The sequence below is a fragment of the Rhinolophus sinicus genome, linkage group LG10 (genome assembly GCF_036562045.2).
Source record: "Rhinolophus sinicus isolate RSC01 linkage group LG10, ASM3656204v1, whole genome shotgun sequence".
Lineage (NCBI taxonomy): Eukaryota > Metazoa > Chordata > Mammalia > Chiroptera > Rhinolophidae > Rhinolophus > Rhinolophus sinicus.
In genome coordinates this window covers 7,263,325-7,283,572 of record NC_133759.1, presented here as the reverse complement: position 1 = coordinate 7,283,572, position 20,248 = coordinate 7,263,325, and the positions used below count along the sequence as shown (strand labels likewise).

The window sequence follows — 20,248 nt, the reverse complement described above, 5'->3', positions numbered from 1 at the left end:
AGGAGGAGAGGGCATGGGTGGGGCTGTGCCTTCCCAGTTCTTTCTCCAAAGCTTCTGCAGGCAGTCAGACACACCCCACCCACCCTGCACTCGCACCCACAGCCACACCTGTCACCTGGGTCTTTTTCAGGAGAAATTGGGACTTTATCTTGAGGGTCTGGAAGAATGACTGACTTGAGAGATCCCTCTGGTGGACAGATGATAGGATCTGAAACTGGAGGTTGGGGGCCAGTAGGGAGTTGCCGGGGGGAGCCCCACCAGGATCCAGCAACCCTTCCCCACCTGTCTCTGTGGGCCTAGGGATGGAAAGGGCTCCTACTCATCCGTGCTGCACAAGCCTAGGTGGCCCCCTGAACCTAACCTATAGCTCTGTAAACAGCCCCTTTATTGAACTCGCTTCAAATACCCAGCTCGATAAGAATGACTGTTTTCAGCCAGGACCTTTACATACAGCTGGGGCCAAACTGTAGACAGAAATTCTGCATAGGGCTTGTAGGCAGGAACAACACCCAATGATGAGCAGAAAGCCCAGTGCCCAACGGAGTGTAGATGGCAGGGCCTGGATGCAGCCCACCAGCCCAGGACTGACCCACCGGGCCAGGAGTGGTGAGTGCTAAAGTACAGCACTGTCGGGCCCTTGCCGTTCCTCTCTACCCAGCACCTGAGCCTCAGAAGACAGAAATGCCAGACACATTCCCAAGGACCCGAGGCCAACCAACCAGACACCCCCTCTCTGGAGTTAGCTGGAGCTGGTGACCAGCAGCAGGACAACAGCCGGGCAGCAGCACGCAGTTTCTGGTCCTATGGTGAGGGCTGTGTCCCCTGCTTGCACTGTAGTGGCGGCAGTGGCTGTGCACCAGGCCAAAGCAGAACTTGATTTGGGCTGGGGATGAAGTTAATGTGGCTTCTACATCTTACCCTCCAGCCCCTTTGGTGACTCTGGGAGCTACACAAGTTCTTTTTCATAAATTCCATTCCTGATTAGGATAGGCAGAGTCAGTTTCCTCCAACTGATTGTCACCAGGAAGGGCAGCAGGTCTCCAGGTCAGTGGGGGGGTGTTAGGCGGGGTCTCTAGTCCCACTCCCCGCACCAGAACACAGAATATGTGGAGACCAAAAAGGAATACCAATGGAGCATAGATAGGGGAGTCATACCTCTATATTCTCGTTGGCGGCTGGGTTGGAAACACAGGAAGCAGGAGCCACACGATCCGCAGTCTGCTGTCCGCTTCTCTGCCAACAAACCAACCCCTTGCTACCTGTAATCCGTGCTTGCCAGCTCAGCCATGGCACTTATATCAGTGGCCAATGGCTAACTGGTTACAGCTGATGGCCAACTAGTTACAGCTGATGGCCATCTACTACCCTAGCCATCACCTTTCCATTGGTAGCTCAGGTGAGGCCGAGAGCCTGCAAACTGCTCTCTGGGACTCTGTCCCCACACCTCCTTTCGGGCACCAATGCCTCACTAGCCCAGCAGGATTCCAGGCTTACACATACCCCTAAATCAGAGGGATATGTTGTTAGAAGCCAGAAGAGGAAGACATCCCGCTTATCAGAGTGTACATACTACTCATCAAGACCTTTTAGTGAGCTTCTCAAACCATAAAAAGAATGACAGTGTGGACAAAAAAGAGGCCATGTACTAAACCTGACAAGCTCAGGGAAGGCCTGCATGGCAGGCCCTACAAACTCAGAGACCAAAATGAACCACATACGGATGGTCTGAACACAAAAATTCCTAACTGAAAACGTGTCATGGCGGGTAGTTACATCCTTGACCTGTAGCTTCCTTGACAAAGCTCAGTCTTTAACTTATGTGAGCCTGTTTATTGTCTTTTTGCATCGAAGATAACGTACCCTTGGAATGTCAGAGTAATCCCTTTTTCTGGACTCCTAAGGGTACAACCCCCCATACCAGAGCAAGAGATCACAGAAACCCTCATTATTATCTTGTTCCCCAAGTACCATCATTTGTTCATTGTTAACTATCCTGGACCCACCAATGTAAAAGAAGTATGTGTCTCTTTGTTTTACTTTTCATCCAATCCCAGAGATTTCCCTGCTTTGCTTTCTCCCACCCCCTTAATCTACCACCAATGGATTTTGTGTAACCTTCCTTACACCTCCTCCTTTGATTCTAATGTATAAAATAAGCTGCAAAACTTCCATTGTCTGGAGCATTTTCTTTTTTTTTTTTTTTAATTAAAGTTTATTGGGATGACAATTGTTAGTAAAGTTACATAGATTTCAGGTGTATAATTCTGTAATATATCATCTATATATTACATCGTGTGTTTACCACCCTGAGTCACTCTTTCCATCACTATATATTTGATGGAACATTTTCTTTTTTTTCCTTTCTTCTGCCCCTTCCCCCCACTCCGGTTCAAGCCGTTGTTTCTCAGTCTAGTTGTGTAGGACACAGCTCCCTGGCCCATACTGGTATTATGAGCCTTGTGCTCCCCACCTCTGACGCTCATGCGGACCTCCGACCGGTTGCTCATGGCAGCCCACCTCCAGGGAGAACAGTTTTTCACAATCTTAGCTGTAGAGGGTGCAGCTCACTGGCCCATGTGGGAATCCAACCGGCGACCTCGGTGTTAGAAGCACAACACTCCAACCACCTGAGCCACCAGAGCATTTCTTTAATCCCCTTCTGCTTCCAAGCAATTGTTATCAATTTGACTCAAATAAACTCATTAAACTTCTCTACAGGTGTGGAAGTTTCTTACGTGGACAACAGAAACTACCTTGAGAACCAAAAGGGAGGAATGGGCATCTCAGCAGGAGAGAGAGAGAGAGAGAGAGAGAGAGAGAGGGCTCTCAACCACAAGGTTGCTGGTTCAACTCCTCTCGTCCCGTAAGGGATGGTGAGCAGAGCCCCCTGCGACTAAGATTGAACACGGCACCTTGAGCTGAGCTGCTGCTGAGCTCCTGGATGGCTCAGTTGGTTGGAGCGCGTCCTCTCAACTAAAAGGTTGCCAGTTCGACTCCCCCAAGGGATGGTGGGCTGCGCCCCCTGCAACTAACAACGGCAACTGGACCTGGAGCTGAGCTGCGCCCTCCACAACTAAGACTGAAAGGACAACTTGACTTGGTAAAAAAAAAAAAAAAAGTCCTGGAAGTACACACTGTTCCCCAATAAAAAATCTAAAAAAATAAAATAAAAAAGAGAAAAGAAAAAAAAGAGAAGAGAGGGGGAGGCAATTCCACCCATAGAAATAAAAGCCTTCATACATTGTAAGGAGAGACATTTCCCCTCTTGGGGTTGGTCTGCTCCACATCTTGGAGTGTATCTGCCTTTACTAATAAACCTCTGACTACCCTATTCCTGCACAAGATGCTGTCTCTCAACTGAATTCTTTCCCTTGAGAAGATAAGAGCCAAGGAACATTATCACAACCCAACCCTGTAACATCACCACTGGCGATGTGGTAGAAGAAAATTCAGACTTGTGGAACCTGGGGCTGAAGCAGACCCAGCTCCCTACCACCGTAGTGGATCCTGCCCAGGGTGGCAGTTGCGGGGTTAGGGGTGGGAGGGGCGTTGGGGCAGTGCAGGAGACAATACCGTTTTCAGTTACAACGCAGGGATCACAACAAACACAGCCACCACTGAAACACTATGACGTTACCTCTCTTATCAGCTTAGCAGTCCCCAAGGAGACAGCCTGCCTGCTTACACAGAAGCTATTACATTGGTGCAAAAGTAATTGCGGTTTAAAAGGTTAAAAAAAATTGGAAAATCCGCAATTAATTTTGCACCAAGCTAATAATTTGGACTGAAACCCTTTGGGGTTTTTGAAGAGGAAGAGGAACTGCAGCACAGGATTTTAATTTTGGGAAAATTAAATAACCTGGAAAAAGAGTGGCTACGAGAAATCAGTGAAAGCAAGAATCTTCCACAATCTGTAACCAAAAATGTTGGAGGAAAAATTTTTACATTTGCATTTTACAGATTAGAGTGCTGGTATGAATGGCTTGTGTGTTGTACCAAGACCACCTTATTCTATGATAAGTTGAAATTGATACAGCAGAGTTAGCCCGTCCCTAGGTAGACAGGGAGGTCCCTGGTGGAGTAAACAAAGACAGTCATATCCTAAAACTTCAGGTTTTGAAATCACTCCTTTGTTCCAGGACATAATGTAACAAGGCCTTGAGGTTAATCATAAAATTCATTTTGGCCTGACAAACGGAGCAGATCTGATAGATAAAGAGTGGGTTACTTTGCTAATTCCTTTAGGATGAGCAAGCAGAATGAAACTGGTAGATGAATTTCTTTAGAAGGCGCCAGTTCCCTTCTTCAAACAAGTTCCCTTCTTCAAACAGCTCCCCTTCCCCAAGCAGGCAAGGGAATGTATAAAAGTAAGAGCTTTTGCCTCAGTCATGGGGCACCCCCCATTCGGGACCCCCTCTCGATTGGGAGCTGCAACCTCTTCTCTTGCCTCTAATAAACTATCCTCTTTTTAAAACTTTTTGCCTCTCCCTGGTCCGTGTTTCCATTCTTCGACTTCACAAGACACGATCCCGGCCCGCACTCAGAAACTGCCGGCAGATCCTACATCACCTACATCAAAATGATAGGAAGAAGCAAAAGATTCAAGAGCTGTTGAAGAGGGTTGTGTGCCAGTTATCAAAACTGTGTTTTGATGGGATGTTTATTTTATTTGCAAGATTAGCACTGCAGACTATTCCAGAAGACTTGGATTTACGAGGTGACAGTCTGCTTAAGAATTTAGATACATATAAGATGCATAAGAAGTCTTAACAGTTAACTGATGACATTTTACACCTATTACCAAACATTGACAACTTGAGGTTAACTCAGAGCCATCAAACTGTGGGTCATATGCCACAACATCTACTCCAATGTATTGGGTTTCCTCTGTGGTGTTTCCTGGGCTATGTTAGCAAGAACTTGCCAGTTTTATCCAAATGCAATAACATCAACTCCCGTGTGTGTGTGTGTGTGTGTGTGTGTGTGTGTGTATTTTCTAAATGGTTTAGATTATATTAAAATAAAATTGATTGTAGACACTGAAAAAAAAATTCATAGCTGTTCTTTGTCCCAATCTCCAGACTCCAGAGCTCCTAAAACACTTGGAATTTTACTGTCTTTTGTATGCTAATGAGGTGACTCCAGGTGGGGAGATTCCAGCATCAGGATGGGGTTGATCACCTGAAAGACATTGCTGGGCAGGAACAGAGTTGGAATTTTCAGCCCCACCCCCAACCTGGGAGGGTGGGGGGTGGAAATTGACTTCTATCGCCAAAGGCCGATGATTTAATCTATCATGCCAATGTAATGAAACCTCCATAAAACCCCCTAAACCATGTTCAGGGAGTTTCCAGGTTTGTAAGCACATTGATATACCAACTGGGACAGTGGCAGCTGTGGGCGGCTGGGAAGCTCTGTGTCACCCTCCCTCTCCCTATGCATCTTTTTCATTTAGCTCTTTTTGAGCAGTATCCTTTTTAATACACTGGTAACTGCAAATAAGGTGTTTTCCTGAGTGATGAGTCGGTCCTGTGAATTATCAAACCTGAGGAGGGTGTTAGGAACCCCCAATTTATAGCCAACTGGTCAGAAGTCACAGGTGGCCCTCTTGGGGCTGGCACATGAAGTGGGGGGTGTTACTGTACATAGAAAGAACAGGGGCGGAAGGGGGTTAGAGAGGGGGAGGAAGGGAAGCAAGAAGTGCTAGAAAACAAAGGAGGGAGGAGATGAGATCATTCTGAAGAAAAGGTGCAGATACCAGACCCGGGAAAACTAGACTTTGGTGACCGAGAACAGACCCAGGACGCCATCTTGCCCCTCAAGGTGAATTTTAGCTAATTGTAATGGGTTATAATACTATTAGCATTGCAGGCAGGGAAATAGCTCCACCCCCTTTGTTGCCTTGACAGTTCCGACAAGGGCCAAATAAGGACAAAGGAATCCCACCTCTGATGGGAAGGCGTGCTCAGTGAAGACCCACGTGGCAACGCCTATAACGCCACCCCTAGACCTTGAATATTTTATGTCCTCATTCTAATAAATTCCCAAGCCCCTTTGTTCTTTGGTGCACTTGCTCTTTTCCTAGCCTGCCCGCTCCCAGCAGTTTGGAAGTGTACTACCTTCTTTTCTTTTAATAAATCCACTGCTTGCTTGGCTTATTCGGTGAGTCCTTGAATTCTTTCCAGTAAAGATAAAAAGAACTGTGTTTTCAGCAACACGGGCAGTCTTGTGGGACTGAGCCCTTAACCTGTGGGGTCTGCACTAACTTGGCGGTTGGTGTTAGAACTGAGTTGAATTGTTGGACACCCACTTGGTGTGGGACAATCAGAGAATTGGTTTTTGGTATGAAAATGGAAACACACAATTTTGTGTCTGAAGTGGTGTCAGGAAAACAACACCACGGGTGGCCACTCCGGTGATAGTTCATTGAGGACAAGGTTTTGGGAGACCCAGGGTTTTCACATTGGAATAGCTTGAGGGGCCTGAGCACCAAACAGCTTAAAGAAAGAGACTAACACGGTCAGATTCTTAGCTGCTTATGTCAAGGCACAAACTGAAAACTTTCTCAACTTTGCAAAGGCATCTCCTAGCTCTTGCAGCCAAAAGGACTGAGATAGTCCATCATGAAACCCTAAGGCTGATTCTGTGGGCCCCAGATTAAATATTGGTTGAATTTACAGCCTCACTAAGCCTTTTATGTAAAAGTTAGACACTGTGAAGATTAATAAACAGAAACCTCATTTAAATTGGAGTTAGGATTGCCTGTAGGGAGAGATCTCACACACTACTACTAATTGTCAATTACTTCAAACAGGAAGAGAAATACTTTCCATCGCCAAAAGAAAGATGTTTTTCTACTCCACTGCTCCAGCAGGAAGAAGGAGGGTCTGCTTCTCACCCAGCAACCACTCAGCCAATGAAAAGCCACTACCCTTTGAACTCCCAGTGTCCTCTAGTGGACTCTTTCTTTACAACAACCCCTCTGAACTCCTTACCGCTATAAAAGAATGTTCCTCTCCTTTTTCCTCTGGACTTGCATATGGTTCAACATTAGACTGTATGTTCTAAATTGCAATTCTTTGTTGTTTCCAGGTAAACCCATTTTGCTAGAGAAATATCTGGCTGTCTATTTATTTAAGGTCAACAACCATTATCATGACAGAGTATGTACACAGAGACCCTGGGAAACGACTCCACATGCCTACATCCAGTGGTTAGTTCTCAGTCCTTACCTTCTTTGATCCCCACCCAAGAGTCATCTGACACAGTGGGCCACTACCCCTTCCTTCCACACTCCCCACACTGCTCCTTCTCACACTTCTTTGCTGGCTCTTCCTCATCCCAAGCTCTTAGTGTGGGGGGTCCCCAGCACTCGGTCTGTAGGCCTCATTTCTTCTCTAAGCACATTTCCCTTGGAGAACTTATCCAGGGTTATGGCTGTAAATACAATCCACAATGGTGATGCCATTTCTTATCTCCAGCTCAGGCCTCTTCAGCTCCAGACTTGAAGATGCAACTGTCCTGTTAACATATCCACTTGGATATCTAAGTGGAATTTCATCTTAATGTGCCTTCAGTGGAACTGCTGACCCTCCTGTGGGCTTCTACATGTCCGTAAGTGGTAACCCCATCCCTTGGCATCATGTCTTTCTCATACGTCTTCATCCAAACCATCAGCCAATCTTGGCTCTATCTTCCAAATGTATGCAGAATCTGACCACTTCTCAGCAGCTCCATCACAAGCATCATAGTCTCTCACCTGGATTATCACAGCAGCCTCTGGACAGGTCCCCTGGCTTCTACTTCGCCCCATTGAGGTCTATTCTTGATTCAGCAGCAGCCAGAGGGAGCCTTTAAAAATGTTCATCAGATCAAGTCATTTGGCTCAAAGTCCTTCATGGGCCCCCCATTTCCAAGGCCCCACATCATCTGTCCACCATGACCTCTGACCTGCTCTGTCTTTCTTGCTCCCTCTTCTGCAGCCACTCCAGGCTCCTCTGTGTTCCTGGACTTCACCGGGCTCAGCCTGCCCTCAGAGCCCTGCGCTGGCTGTGTAGTGTGCCACGGCTTCATGTAGGCCTTTGGTAACCTCATTGAGGCCTTCTCACACCCCCTTCCCACACCCTGTCTCAGCTGATATACTACATCTGATATACTACATCTTATCTCTTGACTGTGTCTTCTACCACCAGAACGTCAGCTCTGGGAGAGCAGGCAGTCTGCCCTGCCCGTCATGCTTACTGCTGTCTCCCTACTGCTTAGTACATGATGGACACTTAATGCATTAAGTTAAGGACTTAAACAAAATGAAGTGATATGAAAGAACCCGCAGCAATCAGATTACCACCAACCTCCAGGCCTTCTGCACCTCCTTTGCCCAATGGAGCAAGATACCCCCAGATCTCATGAGGGCGTTACTTTCCAAGGGGGGGCCAATTCTTCTCCTGCCCCTCCTCCCCAACTCTTTGGTATCTCCAGTGCCTCAAACTCGAGATGGATTCCAGCATGTCTGGAGACCTTATGACAAACTCAAACCCAGAGAGGAAGGCATATATATTAAAAGAATTGTAAGACTTTGTTATTGTATGTTGACCAAAGTATGGACACTATGTGGGACAAGACTGGCGTCCTAGACCAAGGAGATAAGACTGTAAGTTTAGGTTGGGCTGAATTTATCAACACAGGTGCACTTGCCAGAAATTCTGGATACAGGTGCTGGCTTAAGCTGCTGGGGTTGTTCCGTGTCTACATGCTTGGCTAAAATGAAGCTGGGTCTTACTACATGCCATGGAGATGCCAAAAGTTCCCTACTAGAATGTATAGGAAAGAATCCAGCAAACAGCGCCTCCGACAAGGGGCTAATATCCAAAATACACAAGGAACTCATGAAACTCAACACCAAGAAAACAAACAACCCAATTGAAAAATGGGCAGAGGACCTGAAGAGACATTTCTCCAAAGAGGACATACAAATGGCAAATAGACATATGAGAAAATGCTCAACATCACTAATCATCAGAGAAATGCAAATAAAAACCACAATGAGATGGCACCTCACCCCAGTCAGAATGGCTATCATCAACAAGACAAATAGTAACAAGTGTTGGAGAGGCTGTGGAGAAAAAGGAACCCTCATACACTGTTGGTGGGAATGCAGACCGGTGCAGCCGTTATGGAAGGCAGTGTGGAGGTTCCTCAAAAAATTACGAATAGAATTACCATATGACCCAGCAATCCCTCTCCTGGGTATCTACCCAAAGAATCTGAAAACATTTATACATAAAGACACGTGCACTCCAATGTTCATTGCAGCTTTGTTTACAGTGGCCAAGACATGGAAACAACCAAAATGTCCTTCGATAGATGAACGGATAAAGAAGTTGTGGTATATATACACAATGGAATACTATTTGGCGGTAAGAAAAGATGATATAGGAACATTTGTGACAACATGGATGGATCTTGAGAGTATAATGCTGAGCGAAATAAGTCAGACAGAAAAAGCAGAGAACTATATGATTTCACTGATATGTGGTATATAAACCAAAAACAACAAAACAACAAGACAAACAAATGAGAAACAAAAACTCATAGACACAGACAATAGTTTAGTGGTTACCAGAGAGTAATGGGGGTGGGGGATGGGAGATGAGGGTAAGGGGGTCAAATATATGGTGATGGAAGGAGAACTGACTCTGGGTAGTGAACACACAATGGGATTTATAGATGATGTAATACAGAATTGTACACCTGAAATCTATGTAACTTTACTAACAATTGTCACCCCAATAAATTATTAAAAAAAAAAAAAAGAATCCAAAGCCTCAGGAAGATTCACTCATTCGTTCAAGATAAATGTTGGACTGAATTGATTAGACAACTCACTTTTTCCCTGAGTCCCTGCAGAGGACCCAGAAGATAGTCCCGTCACCAAGGCCTTAGGCAGATGACTGCTAAGGTGCGTGCGCATCTTTGAAAATGTTCAGTTTGCTATGGCTGCTGTAACAAAGTACCAAAGTACCTGTTGTCTTAAACAACAGGAAGTTATTGTCTCATAGTTCTGGAGGCTGGAGGTTTAAAACCAAGATGTCAGCAGGGCCATGCTCTCTCTTTGAAGATGTCAGGGAATTTTGGATTAAGGCCCACCCCACTCCAGCATGACCTCGTCTTATTACATCTACAATGACCCTATTTCTATATAAGGTCACATTATGAGGTCCTGGGGGTTAGGTCTTCAATGTATAAATTTGGTGGGGGACACAATTCAACCCATAACAAGAGCCTGTCCTCCATGTGTCAGGGATGCTGACTGGAGACACTCTCCTTGGAATGGTCCTTGATTTGCATGCAGATACCAAGACCTGGGTGACAAGGGCCAAGTAGCAGTGTTGAGCTGCCAGAGGAGGGAGTGGCACGGGAACTGACACACAGCAGGAATTACCTGATGTGCAGAACAAAATAACGAGGGCTGACCAACAGAGACATGACTGCAAGCGAGGATTTCTCCCCCATTTCCCAGAGACGATCAGTTCACAAATTCAGGGGCCCCTGAACGAAGTGGGGTGCATACCCTTTCAGGAGGGCCCTGTGAAAATAGCACAGGTTCCTGCTGGCACTTTCCTCACCACCCTTCCCAGAGACCTGTGGCCATTAACCAGGGAGTGGCAGACACTAGTTCTGGCTTGCCACAAAGCCATTTGTCACTTTTAATGAAATTGTTTTGATCAAACACCGATGAGCCCAGCCCCAGTGGATGAGTAACGACTGGGGTAAACCAAACACGGCGACATTCCCGTTTGAAGGTGATCATCTTATTTTATTTATTAATACACAGTATATAATTATTATAAACATAACTCAAATGTTGCTGACATCTGTCTTTGCAACATTTCATTCAATCCAAATATCCTCTGATCCTGCCTGTTTCCTAGCAACCCAAAATGCAACACAATTGTTCAACATGACAACACATAATCGCTCTTTCTAGGTGGTGGTAGAACATTGAACCTGAAGAAAAATTCTGATAGTTACATTTCATTCCTTCTGTTGTTACCTTGCTGCTAAAAACCTTCAAAACCTTTTTCAAAAAGTGCTGAAGCCTCCGAGGTCAGGTGTCCACCCCAGGAACTCAGTGCCAGGACACAGGGTGAGGACCACTGAGCTGCCCATCCTCACCCACCAGGAAGACACTAGTGGCTGATAGCTTTCTGAGTTCTGGGATGAGTCCAGCGGTTTGTCATCCACCGTGACACAGCTGGGGAAGGCAGAACCATAGCTCAGCCCAGCCACAGCCACTCTCCACCCTGACACACCGGGAGAGCCCCAGCTGGGCACCCAGCCATGTCCAGACTCCTCATATCCACAGACAAGCACCCCTGCTACCTGCCCTCCCAACAGCCCAGCTCCAGCGCAGGAGGTAGGTGTAGACATTCCAGTGGAATTCTGAGGCATGGGAAAGGAAAAACCTGCCCCTGTCACCGTCTTCCCCACCTCAGAGGTAGGTGAAAAAATAGGAGCCAACACACCCTCGCCCATGGGGTTGTGTAATCCCTCCATCCTTGACCAAGCCTCTGGTCCCCTTCCCCAAGGATGCCAACATTTGGGACCCACATTTCCAGGGACCCCAGAGTCCTCCCCTTAAAGGTGCTCCACCCCAGAACCCTAGGTTGGCCCAGAGAAAACTGGGGCCCTGCCCATGTGTGCCAGACCCAGGACTCACCCCAGGGCAAGACAGTTTCCTTCCCAGAGAGGGGTAGGACTGGGAGTGGGAGCTGGACCAAGGATCCCAACACAGAGACCACAACATGGCCGTCTACAGAGCTGGCCAGAAAGAACACCTCACAAATGGAAAGCTGGCCACAAGATACAACCTTAGATTAGGATTTCTTTTAAAAATTATTTATTGCAAAGAATGCTGGATACAGTGTGCTGTGTGGCTGAGCTCCAACACCACCCATCCCAGGGAGAGCAGTAAAACATCTCCAACACAAGCATCGATGCTATGGCTAAAACCTGGCCACCAACCAGGTGTTTGCAGCCAGTGCAGAGACCACTCCAGGGCACAGGTGAGGAGGGGCTGCCCCATCCAGGCTGTGACATCAGACTTCCCTCTGCCCTGTCACAATCCTCAGGACACAGAGTGAAAAGGCCTCGCTGGTCTCACCTCAGCCAGCCTGAGGTCCTGGTGAGGTGGTGACATCCAGATAGATGTACACGCACATGGCCCTGACTGAAGGGACCTGCTATGGCTAATAAGTGAGCACGTCCAGATGACCAAAAGTCACCAAGACTCCAGGGCACACAGAAGCAATGGCTGAAGTCCCCATGTCCCAAAGGCAGTGGCCCTGGGTCTAAGGGGCTTGGGGCTCTGATGGGAGGTAAGTCCAGAAGGAGGATCCTGCCCCATCCCCACCTGGACATCTCTCCACCATGTTTGTCTGCAACTGCAGCACATGAGGCTAAGAGACCACGAGCTGGGGCCAGGGAAAGGGACTTCCCTCAGGGACAGGTGGCACCGGGGACTGAGAAAGGTGGGCTGTTCTGCCAGGTCCAGCCTAGGTTGCGGGTACAAAGTGGCCTTGGGATCCTGGGGCCTTGCTTCACCAAGGTCCACCTGTGAAGAGACAGCTGGCATCCGACTGCAAACCCAGACGCGTTCTCACCCAGCCCTCAACCTGCTGGCCAGCCTGGTTGCCCAGCTATAAAATGGAGCCAGAATTCGCTGCCTGGTCTGCCTCTCTGAGCCCAAAAGAACTCAGGGGCATGAGAGATGGCAGATTTCCCGAGGTTATTTTCAACAGGCACCCGTTCACATGAATCAAAAGCTGTGATGTGTCTGGGAAAAATCCCCCGTGGACAAGGCTGCCTCCAGGTGCCAGCCTTCCCCCTGCTCAGTCTCACAGCGGGAGGGCAACAAATGCCACGATGGGCTTTACAGGACCACAGCAAGCTTTTCTCCATCCTTCACGGCAAATACATGTCCCTGCCCCCGTGCACACTCCTGTGTGGACACAGGCTGCCAGGGGCGGGAGGTCGCCCGGAGGGCAGGGCCAGGAGGGGTGATGGGACGGCAGCATCTCCCTTGAGCACTTGGGCATATGCACTGGGAAGGGTAACTCACACAATGCTGTCTTTCCATGGTTTCACCGTGGGAGCAGACGGGAAGGGGCAGCCTTGGCCACCAGCTCCCACAAGTACTCCAGTGTATGCACGCCTGGGAAGGGTCACTGTAAATGCTGTGCTCCCTGCAGGCTTCTGCACATTGCATTGTGCTGAAGTGAGCACACTGCTTTCCTGAGTGGCTCGGACATAAGGGCCATGGCAGAAGCTTTCAGTTCTTGGCAGGGCAGGCTGGGAAGGGCTCTCCTCTGACCGAAGGCCGTGGAGCTTAGGAGCCCACGAAGCCCTTGCCTCTGACTCAAGAAGTGGCCACAGAGAGGACTGCAGGGCGCCTGCAGGGGTCCCCAGGTCCACCCCAGGCAGCCCGGCCATGGTGGGATCCTCATAGCAAGTGCTTTCCATTTCACATTTTAGGGTTTCACACTTCATGAAGCCAACCCGACTGGTGAGCGAGGTGCCCAAAGCTACAACAGGGTCCAGTGCTGGGCAACGTCTCACCAGCCTGGACAGGCACAGTCTGGCTGAGTGATTTTTCAGCAGCAGGTCAGGCACCAGGTACAACCCCATCGCTGTCAACAGGAGGCAGGCAGACGGGGCGGGGGGTTCTGGGCACCACGAGCCACATCCGGCTTTGAGGGTGTTCCTACATGGTGACTGTCATGTGGCCGAGGGGGCTTGGAATGACCTTGTCTGCAGAAATCACCACCTGGCCGGGGTTGCAGTGGCTGAGACAGTCACTGGTGAGCAGGCACTGTGACCAGGGCTTCCTCTGAAGGCCTCGAGATGTCTACATTCTGCACAAAAATAGAAACACAGAACATTCACCCTGAGGCAAGGACAGACACCCGCTGCCCACTGTCTGCTTTCCTCACTGCTGAGGGCATCTGGGCTCACATTCTCACCCCGGGGAGCCCCGGCTATAGGACCGCAGACCCCAACCTTTCCTAACAGCGAGGGTCCAAGAGCCTCTGGATACATGGCTGGTGGACAAAAACAGGAACAAAAATGGGAGCTGAGGATGACCCTGGTCCCCGCTGGCTCCTTGCAAGCAGGTCAGGCATTACCCATAATGAGGCCGTCCCCACCTCCTGCCTCAGGTCTGGGTCAAGTAAGGAGAACACCTGGCTGGGACTTGAATCCTCATCAGTGGGGACAGGGAAGGGGACCAGCTCCTGGGAGTGCCCTCCTCCTGGCTCCAAGTGTTAGTGGACGGTGTCAGATGTAGCCCCAGCAGCCTGGACTCTCCTCTCAGAGCTGGGGCACAGGCCCTCTTGGACCTCCGGACGCCCTCAGCTACAGGTGGCCCCACCAAGCTCTGTCCATAGCCTGTGGAGCGCAGGGTACGTGAGGCTTAAGGAACTGACTGTGTGAGACACGCATAGTCACCACCTGCCAGAGCAGGCCACCAACAACCTGGGCTGCAGCCCGGTGCAATGTGACACGCGCAGATCAGCAGGGGGGGAGACTGTGGCCACACCCCATTCATAGGACCAGCCACAAGAATAGGTGTGGCAGGTACACTTTTCATGAGGGGCAGGCTTCCTAAGTGCCCCTTTTCTACCACAACCCACCTCCAAAGATGGGTCAGCAGCTGCAGATCCTGACCAGCTAAAAGGCCACATCCGGGAACCTGTGGCCAGCATTGGTTTGCCTCTCAGAAGCACCCATGCAGAGTCAGGCAGGGTGGCTGCCAGCCATCCCGTGGCCATGCTGGCTCCTGCCCTGTGGTCCCCCAATGCCTGCCAGGTCCAGGGGCTTCTCTCACTTTCACCCTGCCAGTCAGCACTGGGGCCCAATGCCTTCTGGGCTTTCTTCAACACAAAGGATGCCTGTTAGGATGTCTTCCCCTGTGACCTGTAGAGGCCAGACTGGGCCTGGATCAGACTCTCAGGGAAAATAGGGAAGAGGTCTGCACGGTGACTGGCCCTGGAGAGGAGCAGCAGCTTTGGGAAGACAGACCCACACATCTCTGCCTGAGGGGCTAAAGGCCAAGGTCAGCAGCCCAACGCCTGGCAGGGCCCCAGGGCCCGGCATGCCCCATCGTGGATGCAGTAGGCACAGCTGAGGCCCCAGGAGCCTTCTTGGTACCGTAGACTCTGGGAATAGGGTCTGGAAGGGATGGTCCTGCCCTCAGCGTCAGGGGGGAAAGGTAAGCAACATGGTGGAAGGACACCCCTGCATAGAAAGTGGTTCTGGGCGACACTTTGAGGAGCTTTTTATCTTGAACAAGGAACTGGGGGAGACAGGGTGGCAGACTGCTCTTCTGCAGGAAGGTCTCTGCCCAGTGCCGAGATGCCCTCAGCTTCTTCAGGGCTCAACAAACACAACACCATTTTAATTTTTAAAGATGCTTGAAAAGGTGCTCATGAGTCCTGGGCTGCTAGAAGAATCTCCACCTGTCCCCTTGTCGGCCTCCAGCCTCTTCCTCAGCTGGGAAACCCTCCTTGGCTCAGACTTCTCTGCTGGGACTGCTGGGGAGCCGCCACACCCAGGCTCAGGCGCTTCCTCGCCTGGTGGCTGAGCTCCAAGGATTTCCCCACCTCCTGGGCACCACCACACAGAGCCATAGCCTCACCCTGCAGACAGGAGAGCCTCCTGGGCAGAGAAGTCAAGCTCATTCTGGCAGGCGCCCCAGCTGGCCTGGGCTTGGAAGATGCCGTGTCTGGACACCCCTGGGAAACTGCGGCCACACCCCCAGCAGTGACCCTGTTGGTACCTGAGGCCTGTCCCGGTGTGTGTTCACAGCCACCACGTTCAGGAATATGGACTCCACTTTACAACCTGCCAAAAGGGAAGATGCAAATCCATTTACCCTCCTCAAAGGCAGCAGGAGCCACAGAGGGTAGAACCTTCTCTCTGGAAGAGGCTAGGTATATTGTGGACAGAACAGGTGTCTCAGCCTCACTCTCGTCCCTCCATCTTGGGCAGCGCTGCAGGGCCCCGTGAGGAAGGATGAGGCACCTTGTCAGGCCTATGCTTATCAAGTGCCACTACCCAGCGCAGCCTTGTTGAGGAGTCCAGATACCCAGGCAGGGCCACACTGAGGACCCAGGCTTCCTACCTCGGGGACCGAGGGCCGTCCGAGGAGCAACAGGCCTTGCTCAGCACGGGGCCATTATGCTCAGTCTTCAGGGCCCCCAAAGCATCCATAACCAACCCTGTCACACACAAGGCTGAATCAAATCGTGCCAGGCGCTCAGTGCAATGGGGACCAGGGGGGACCGCACACTGGAATGATATCAGCTGCCATTGAGTGTGTCATCATCCTCCAGAGAGCACGGCCTCCTAACCTGTGCCGAAGGTGAGGCGCCGAGACCCAGGAGCTCATGAGGAAGTTGCCTAAGAATGTCCGGTGGCACAGCCCAAGGCACAGGAGGAACGCAAACCACACTGCACCCAGAATATTTTAAGGTCTAGGTCCTGGGGACCGTGGGGCTTCTGGAAAAACCAATGGAAAAGCCCCTTGTGTGGGTGGGTGATGGTTAAGAAAGGATCACTGGAGAGGCTCCCCGTGGCCACAGAAATGGAAGCAAAAAAAATTGAAAGCAAATTGGGAAAGGTAGAAGGTTGGAGGGAGGAGGAGTGACCTCCTAATGAATTTTCAAGGGATTTGCAGAAAATCAAGGGACTCTGTAAGACAGCCAGAGTCTAGCAACCAGGTCAGTGCAGGAAGCTTCCTTACCGTAAGCCACAGGGGTCAGCTTCAGGACGGTGTGCAGAGGACACTTGAGGTAAGGCAGCTGTTCTGTGGACACAGACGGGGAGGGCTGGCACGCCAGGGATGCCTGGGTGACCGTCCCTCTTGCTCTCTCATACATACACATTCCACCTCCCCGGGGGCAGGGCCCGCACCTGCCGCCTTGTCAAGGAAATAGGCCAGGAGGCAGCGCATCACAGCCTGGTGGCAGATGACCAGCACGTTCTCTTGCCTCTCCAGTTCCATGATGACAGGTTCAAGTCGCTGGACCAGGTCCTCATAGGACTGAAAAGGCAAGCAGGAGGGGTCCCTCAGGCCCAGCTCCAGGGGTAGGGATGGAAACATCCTGGGTAGCGGGCCACCTCCTCACCCTAGGACCCCTCACCACTCAGAAGGCAGGCTCCCGAAGGCATGGGGGTGGGCAGCTCAGTGCTGGGCCTGCCCCTACAGGACTATGACAGCGAGATGTCAGCTGGAGAGGGAAGCTGTGGGTTGAGGATTGGCAGTCTGGGAAGGGATGACCTCCCCCAGCCCAGGGCCAGGTCCTGGGCGGACTAAGGGCTGGGTGGGCCTCAAGCTGCCATCCCAAGGAGCCACCTCTGTGCCCACCCACAGGACCCTTTGCTAAACCCTCAGCTGCTGGAATTCACATGCTGGCAACTGGTGACTAGTGGGTAAGACACTGCTCCCTTCTACCCACAGCAAACAGAATGCACAGAACGAGGCTTGGGTATGGGAAGATGGAGCAAAGACCCCCAAAACTTCCAGAGTACAACCTGTCAGAAATACCTGAGGTCCCAGGAACAACTCTGGGAGGGTCTGGGCTGGGGGTGGTATCTGCAGCTGTAGGGCAGGTGGGACCACCCTGTATCCCCTTCCCCTGGGAAGGGGAAGGCAAAGTTGGGGAGCAATGGGGGCAGGGATCTGATGGGTCTCAGGGTTGGGAGTTCAGTGCCACACTGTCCATCCACCACCCAAGGAGGGGACTACAGCCTAGGCCACACGGCTGGGAAGTGGTGGAGGTGACACATACTCAGCCTGGCCTTCCTCTGAGGCCAGTCCCCCCCTGTAGCCCACGTAGCCCCCGCAGAGCCCCACAGGGCCCTCAGCCGCAGATGGTCCCACTAAGCAGGTAGCTGGGACTAAGCCCCCAAATTCCACCTACCTCCCCTTTGGGGTACCGGTACCGGTACTTGTCCTGGTCCCGCAGGGCAAACTCCAGTGGATAATGATCCTGAATTTCCTCGTAGGTCATTTCCTCACAGACGCCCTAGGGAGACACCACGGTCATCTCACCTGCCATACCAGGCCAGGGAGTCAGCCCTGTGTTGGGGTGAGGGCAGGCAGGAGGGACCAGGTTTACAGGGCATTTCCTGGGCAATGGAGGCCCTCCCAGCCTGGAGCTTAGAACCCCGCTCCTTGGAACAGCTGGCCCTCTGGAACGGGGGGTGGCCCCTTGCTTGTAAAAAGTTATTAGAACAGTCTTTTCACCCATCCACCATCTATCCATCCCAGTTAGTAATGCTAAGTATGTGTCTTTTCTAATGTGTGTTTTGTTTTCTGTGCTGTGGAAATACTACTTCTGAGTACGGATTGTGGTGCAACCTATAAAGCAAGACCTCACTTGTGTCATTCAGGACACACACACACACACACACACACACACACACACACCCATAGATTACCTTATACAAATGCCATTAAAACAAACAAACAAACAAACAAACAAACAAACAGCAGAGAACCCTGGTTGAGAACACTGAAATGTCACGTAAGGGCCAGAGAGGCCCAGAGCGCGTGGGGCCATCACTTCTTTAGCCATGACCAGCCCTGACCGAGCCATATTATGAGCAGCATTACAGACCCTTCCCCGGGCCCCTGTGAAGAGGGACAACCTCCCCCCAATCCACTCTTCTGTCAAGGAGCCCAGGAAGATGTGTCAACTGACCAGTGGCTGTCCTACCGAGGCTCAAGCCACAGACCAGACATGCACAGAGTAAGGAAGGAGCAATAAAACACCCATAATAAAAAACTGCTGGTTTCTGCCTTTGTCCTAGGTTTTTTTCCTAGACAAAGCCTTGGGGGCAAAGTTGTCTATTAAAAAGGAAAGCTAGGGGCCGACCAGGTGGCTCCTAACGCCGATGGCTGCCGATTTGATTCCCATATGGGCCAGTGGGCTCTCAACCATAAGGCTGCCGGTTTGATTCCCACATGGGCCAGTGGGCTCTCAACCATAAGGCTGCCGGTTTGATTCCTTGACTCCCACAAGGGGTGGTGGGCAGCGCCCCTGCAACTAAGATTGAACATGGCACCTTGAGCTGAGCTGCCGTTGAGCTCCCAGATGGCTCAATTTGTTGGAGTGCGTCCTCTCAACCACAAGGTTGCCGGGAACCTCAAGTCCCGCAAGGGATGGTGGGCTGTGCCCCCTGTAACTAGCAACAGTGATTGGACCTGGAGCTGAGCTGCGCCCTCCACAACTAAGACTGAAAGGACAACAACTTGACTTGGAAAAAGTCCTGGAAATACACACTGTTCCCCAATAAAGTTCTGTTCCCCTTCCCCAATAAAAATCTTTAAAAAATAAAAATAAAAAAAGGAAAGATAAAGAGGAAAATTTATAGCTGTAACTGCCTAGATCAAAAAAGAAGTTCCCAAATCAATAACCTAAGCTTCCACCTTAAAATATAGGAAAAAGTAGAGCAAACTAAACCCAAAAGTTACATATATTATACCAAGTGGTCTAATATTCACGTAGTTGGAGTCCAGAGTGGGATAGAAGGCAGAAGAAAATATAGTTGAAGAAATGATGGTTTAACATTTTTTCAAATTTGATATTTAGAAACCCAGAAATCCAAGAATCTCAATAAACTCCAAGCAAGATAAACATAAAGAAAACCATACCAAGGTAAATCATAATCAAACTGCTGAAAATCAGTGATAAAGAGAAAATACTAAAAACAGAGGAAAAAGCTGATATATTATGTACAGAATGAAGATGAGAATGACAACACACTTCTTGTTAGAAACAATGCAACCCAGAAGACAGTGGGACAGCACCTTTTAAATGCTGCAATAAAAGGACACCTGTGCGGAATCATCTCTTTTGCCCCTCCAGGTCTTTCTCCTGCTTCTCCACCTGCTTTCCGCCCCGGGAGGCTGACCCTTGTGGACTGCATCCACAAGGCTCCCATGGCCACTAATTTCTCGTTGGACTAGGTAGGCCATGAGGAACCCTGGCAGGGCGTCACAGGGACAGAGGAGAAAGAGGTTGAGATGTTTATTCCCAGGCTCCCTCCGGAAGGAGTTGCTTTCTGCCATCTAGGTCCTCACCCAAGATCCCATCCCATCAGGCTGCCCCGCTTTCACTGCTTCCTGCCCACAAGTTCCTATATCTTCTCCATCTCCTCTCTCCTCTGCCCCAAGGAAAGCCAT

At 50.2% G+C, this 20,248-nt stretch overlaps 1 protein-coding gene and 1 pseudogene across 3 annotated transcripts in view; one reads left to right on the top strand and one right to left on the bottom strand.

Annotated features, from left to right (window-relative positions):
• The first annotated feature begins 515 nt into the window (after positions 1-515).
• LOC141567209 (poly(A) polymerase alpha-like) lies at positions 516-4,777 on the top strand (annotated as a pseudogene).
• A 7,105-nt stretch (positions 4,778-11,882) lies between these two features.
• PFKFB4 (6-phosphofructo-2-kinase/fructose-2,6-biphosphatase 4) overlaps positions 11,883-20,248 on the bottom strand; it is a 34,410-nt gene continuing 26,044 nt past the window's right edge. For all 3 annotated transcript variants that reach the window (XM_019723933.2, XM_019723934.2, XM_019723932.2), the window contains 5 exons: positions 17,982-18,086; positions 16,972-17,101; positions 16,802-16,864; positions 15,836-15,900; positions 11,883-13,913 (listed from right to left, as the gene is read on the bottom strand). In XM_019723933.2, the coding sequence (XP_019579492.1) occupies positions 13,854-13,913; positions 15,836-15,900; positions 16,802-16,864; positions 16,972-17,101; positions 17,982-18,086 (423 nt within the window). In that variant the 3' untranslated portion in view covers positions 11,883-13,853. The remainder of the gene's footprint in view (positions 13,914-15,835; positions 15,901-16,801; positions 16,865-16,971; positions 17,102-17,981; positions 18,087-20,248) is intronic.